The 5,596-nt window shown below is 34.7% G+C and overlaps 1 protein-coding gene across 1 annotated transcript in view; it reads left to right on the forward strand.

The window, feature by feature from the left end:
• Positions 1-5,000, forward strand: part of SLC25A46 (solute carrier family 25 member 46) — a 41,057-nt gene extending 36,057 nt beyond the window's left edge. Inside the window, exon 8 of the mRNA XM_034773980.1 lies at positions 2,557-5,000. Coding sequence (XP_034629871.1) covers positions 2,557-3,135 — 579 coding nt within the window. The 3' untranslated portion in view covers positions 3,136-5,000. The remainder of the gene's footprint in view (positions 1-2,556) is intronic.
• Positions 5,001-5,596: the final 596 nt, after the last annotated feature.

Consider the following 5,596-nt stretch of genomic DNA (forward strand, 5'->3'; position numbering starts at 1 on the left):
AGCCATTACAAACATTGACTCTATCTCCCTTGTAAGTATTCTCACACTTCTTAACTGTCTGTACTGGGCTAGCTTGATTATCACTTCAAAAGTTTTTTTTCTCTTACTTAATTGACCTCTCAGAGTTGGTAAGACAACTCCCACCTGTTTATGCTCTGTATATGTGTGTATATATATCTCCTCAATATATGTTCCATTCTATATGCATCCGAAGAAGTGGGCTGTAGTCCACGAAAGCTTATGCTCTAATAAATTTGTTAGTCTCTAAGGTGCCACAAGTACTCCTCTTCTTCTTTTTATATGTAATCAGAAAGGGAGCCAGTGCTTTTGGCTTCTCAGGACTATCTAGGGATATAATAGGGTGATGTGAAAAATATGAATAAATAAATATGAAAATAATAACTTAAAATGATCCTTGCATTTTTTTTATGGATGGCAGCATGGATGAAGAGAGCACTATTTTAGGCATCAAAAATTGAATGAAAGACACCACCATAATTATTACAACAGACACAGTTATAAGTCTGTTACACTTACCATAACCCCTACTCAATATTTAGACTCACTTATATGAATTTTTGTAGTTAAAGTTATGTCTGGATTTGCTCTTCATTTTTAACTGATACAAATTAAAAATAGATGACATAGCAAAGACTCACATTTTAATCTTAAAAGTAAAGAAATTCCAAATAAATTGCATTTGTCCTTCAAGTTTAATAGAATATCCTTGTTTTCATACAGTTAAATGTTTCCAGGATTCTGTGCTATGAAATAACACTTTCTGAATACACTGACTACTGTACATACTTAGTTTTGGTGGGTTAAGGTACTTAGAAACAAAACAGGTAATTGTAAATTGATATTTTTAAGATGTTTACGTAAAAAATAGTTTATATTCTGTAATATGCAGATTTGATCCAATTCAATAAATCAGTGTTATAATACCATTATGTATGTGCATATATACTAATCACTCCACTCAATGTGCAGCGGCAGTCAAAAAAGCAAACAGAATGTTGGGAATAATTAAGAAAGGGATAGATAATAAGACTGAAAATATCATATTGCCTCTATATCAGTGGTTCCCAAACTTTAACAGCCCGTGAACCCCTTTCACTAAAATGCCAAATCTCGCAAACCCCTCCTAAAATGAATATTTCCAGGGATTTTCTCCTTTACTTGAGTATAAATTAGAAAAGCAGTGATCTTGGAAATATAAAATTGGTTTTTAGGACATGCTGATTACACACTATGTATTATGAATTATTATTTATCATGACAGTATTTTTATTACATTATGAAAACGGCAACACTCTTCCAAGATCTCACTTTCGTCACGTGTATCACTTTGAATAAGCTTGTTGTAATACAAGGCTCTTAAGTTTCATTAAGGAGTATCAGACGTGAAACAGCATGAAGGGATTTAAGAAGCCAACTCAGAGTTCCTCCTACACAAGCATTCAGGTCTTGAACAGTCCAGGCAAACAACGCATGTTACAACAAAGCTTAAACTTGTTCTTCATAATAGTTTTAAGAACAACACTAGCTACGTGTTTAATTTTAAAACCCAGCAAAAAATATCCACCTCCCTTTGCATTTCTTATAAAGGAGGCTTGAAGTTTAAATCCCAGTGTGATCGATATGCTTGCTTTGATCTGCTTAGCTCTTGGAAGTCCTGGGGTCTCTAGGGACAGCTCTGTCCGCCAATTTTTTCCCCGAGAACCTCCTGTAACATTTCGCGAACCCCAGTTTGGAAACCACTGCTCTATATAAATCCATGGTACGCCCACATCTTGAATAGTGCATGCAGATATGGTCGCCCCATCTCAATAAATAAATAAATAAAATAAAGGAATTGGAAAAGGTTCAGAAAAGGGCAACAAAAATTATTAGGGGTATGGAATGGCTGCCGTATGAGGAGAGATTAGTAAGACCGGGACTTGTCAGCTTGGAAAAGAGATGACTAAGGGGGGATATGATAGAGGTCTATAAAATCATGACTTGTGTGGAGAAAGTAAATAAGGAAGTGTTATTTACTCCTTCTCATAACACAAGAACCTAGGGATCACCAAATTAAATGAATAGGTAGTAGGTTTAAAACAAACAAAAGGAAGTATTTCTTCACATAATGCACAGTTAATTTGTGGAACTTTTTGCCAGAGGATGTTGTGAAGGCCAAGTCTATATCAGGGTTCAAAAAAGAACTAGGTAAGTTCATGGAGGATAGGTCCATCAATGGCTATTAGCCAGGATGGGCAAGGATGGTGTCCCTAGCCTCTGTTTTGCCAGAAGCTGGGAATGGGTGACAGGGTATAGATCACTTGATGATTATCTGTTCTGTTCATTCCCCCTGGGGCACCTGGCCTTGGCAACTGTCTAAAGACAGCATACTGAGCTAGATGGACCTTTGGTCTGATCCAGTATGGCTGTTCTTATATTTATATTTAACTGTCCTGGAAAGGTGAAAAAATACTGCTTTGATTACTGTCTGTGTCTACACTATTTCCCAGACAAGCCAGGTAGATATTAATTTTAACTATTTCATTTTGGTTGTAGAGTGAAATCATTCGAGATAATCCTGGAATCTTGGACTGTGTGAAAGAAGGGATTGGCAGAGTGATTGGCATGGGAGTGCCCCATAGCAAACGGCTCCTCCCCCTTATGGCCTTGACCTTTCCCACTGTTCTACATGGAGTTCTTCATTACATCATCAGTTCCATCATCCAGAAGTTTGTTCTGCTTGTCCTAAAAAAGGAGAATTCCCAGAGCCTTCCAACAGAGAGCTCCAATTCTGTGCAGAGTATGTTGGATGCTTATTTTCCAGAACTTATAGCTAGCTTTGCTGCCAACCTTTGTGCTGATGTCATGATTTACCCACTGGAGACAGTTTTACACCGCCTTCATATTCAGGGAACACGCACAATAATTGACAATACAGACCTGGGCTATGAAGTGCTTCCAATCAATACTCAGTATGAGGGAATGAGAGACTGCATCAATACTATAAAGCGGGAAGAAGGAATGCTGGGTTTTTATAAAGGGTTTGGAGCTGTTGTTGTACAGTATACACTGCATGTGGCTGTTTTACAGCTCACTAAAATTATTTACTCCTCGCTGCTTCAAAATGTTGCTTAAAAGTACATTCATATATTGATTAGCATTGGGGACATGATCTGGTCACTTAATTAATTATGGTAAAAAGAGATGGATAGGAAAATGAAATCTAAAAGATGAGAATCTGTAGTAGTGGTTTCTCTTTTTGAAATCTGAAGTGTTCATTTAAAAACTGGAATTTGAATTTCAAAATGTCCTATTTAAGAAGTACTCCATAAAATTAAAACAAGGACTATTACTAGAATTCGAATATCTTAAAATGTGAACTATTATGTGGAAGAGAATCATAATTTAAAATGGGCAAATTCATATAGAGGATATATATGATTTATCTCATTTCAGTATAGATAACCTTTGCTTCTACCTGTAGACTGACATGGAAAATGGCATTTCCAATGGCACTGTTCACATGCGCTATATGATTAAAGGACAAATAGTCATCGTCATCTTTGGCAATTAATTTCTTCTGATAAATAAAGGGGTTTGGATTCAGAACTAATATGCAAAATATCTGAGGATTTAATGGTCTTTCAAAAACCTGTGTTAAGCTTTACTATTAATGTGGTTAGGTCAGGATGATAACTAAAAAAAAATCTTGTTCTTCCATATTTTTTCTCCACATTGTTTTTTCAGTTTACAGATACAAACAAGACTTTCACAGCTGCAACATACATCTGGGGGGAAATATAAACTAAATGTTTTATGCTTTGTCCATCACCCATAGCAAATTATTTTCTAATGAGAAGTTTGTCGTCTTGGTATGTGCAAGGTGAACTAGAATACACTACCATAACCACAGTTTGAGAGATTTGTTTTCCAAGGTATTTTTGTGTAAAAGAATAATCATGAGACATGATTTTAGTACCCATGTTCAAATAATACTCTGAAAGCATAAAAAGATTAACTGGTCTTTATTTTCTATAGTTACTCTTCTGTTAGATTGAAATGCCTGGGAAAGAGTTGCAAATGCAATGACTTGGTCTTCAGAGTCCTTTGTCTTCCGTAGAGCAGCAGTCTACTTAAGACAGCCTCCACTTATGATTTTGCACTTAAGTCCTTGCTTAAAAATGTGTTTGGTGGATTAAATATTTGATGGGCAATATTCAACTCTGTTTCACAATTAATATGTAATGTTTGATGACTACTGAAATTTATTTTTCCTCCTCCCTTCCCCCAACGTCCAAACCAAGCTTTTCAGTCTTTAAAAAGTTTTGATTGTTCTGAATTGTTAATTTGCTGCTTGGTTTCCAAAATAGATTTCATGAAGATGTTTAAAAAGAGATGTTTTAACAAGTAAACCAGATGAGCATGTTAAAAGAAAATTACTTTTAAACAATATGAAAGGTTATTGCCTTTCTTATAAATTAACTTTTGTGGTAGATGTCTTTGTATATCTTTGTGAATATGGTAAATTGATGTGTATTTAATTGATCAATCTTAAAATGTACAGTAGTTTTTATTTATGGAAAGTAGTCATGACAGAACTATGAACAGCTTTGACTCAACTGCAATGACTTATGAATTGACATATTTTGAAAATAATTTGGCTTTGCTTACAGTTAAACTTATTTCCATTTATTTTAAGCACATAAGTGTTCAAATGGAAAGTATAGTAAACTTGGGACCTGAGACTTTATTTTGAGTATTTTTTTCTGCAAGTTTAGTGTGTAAAATGGGAGCAATCAGATAACATAGAAATACAATGTAAGAATTTTGAAAAAGTAATTTACCAAAGAGATACCTAAAATGTAGTACATAAATCAGAGCTCTGTCCTGTAGGCTTTCCATTTATATGTGTATTTTAAAAGTGCTGTAATATTTCAAGGTTCCTTTTTTAAAAGTATTCTACAAATTGAGAAATCTCAATAAAACTCAAGACAACAACACTGCTCAAACATTCATTCTTTGTGAATTACTTACAACTTTTTAAAAAACAAATCAGCAAAGACTGGCCAATATATCTTAAAAAATAAAGAACTAAAAATGTCACAAATTCATATTTAGGTACCTAAATAAAAGTAGCCTGACTTTCAAAGGTGCTGAGCACCCAAAAGCTTTATTGAAGTAAATTAATCCAATAATTGTGATAATTATACATTTAAATTATTTTCACCAACCAGCCCTGAATATTGTATTTGCCTATCTGGTAAGAACACAAATGATGACTCATCTCAGTCAGAAAGGGTCGGTTTTACTCCTAGAAAAGTATTCTAACAAAAAATATATATACATCTGTTGTTTGTCGCACACGGACAAAGGAAGCATGAAGTAGTGTGAGTGCACAGGTTACCTTCCCCTCACAAAATATATGCATAGTTTAGAATTGACTCCAGTGTCAAATTCTCATTTTTGCCTCATTGCCAACTTTGAGTGAGTTGCACACAGACCCACAATTCTTGCCATTGAGACAAATCCTCAGCTGTTGTAATTCTTTTTGGCACATTGATTTGAAAGAGCATTGTAAACTATACAGTGACTGCCT

Source organism: Trachemys scripta, chromosome 6, assembly GCF_013100865.1.
Source record: "Trachemys scripta elegans isolate TJP31775 chromosome 6, CAS_Tse_1.0, whole genome shotgun sequence".
Taxonomy (NCBI): domain Eukaryota; kingdom Metazoa; phylum Chordata; order Testudines; family Emydidae; genus Trachemys; species Trachemys scripta.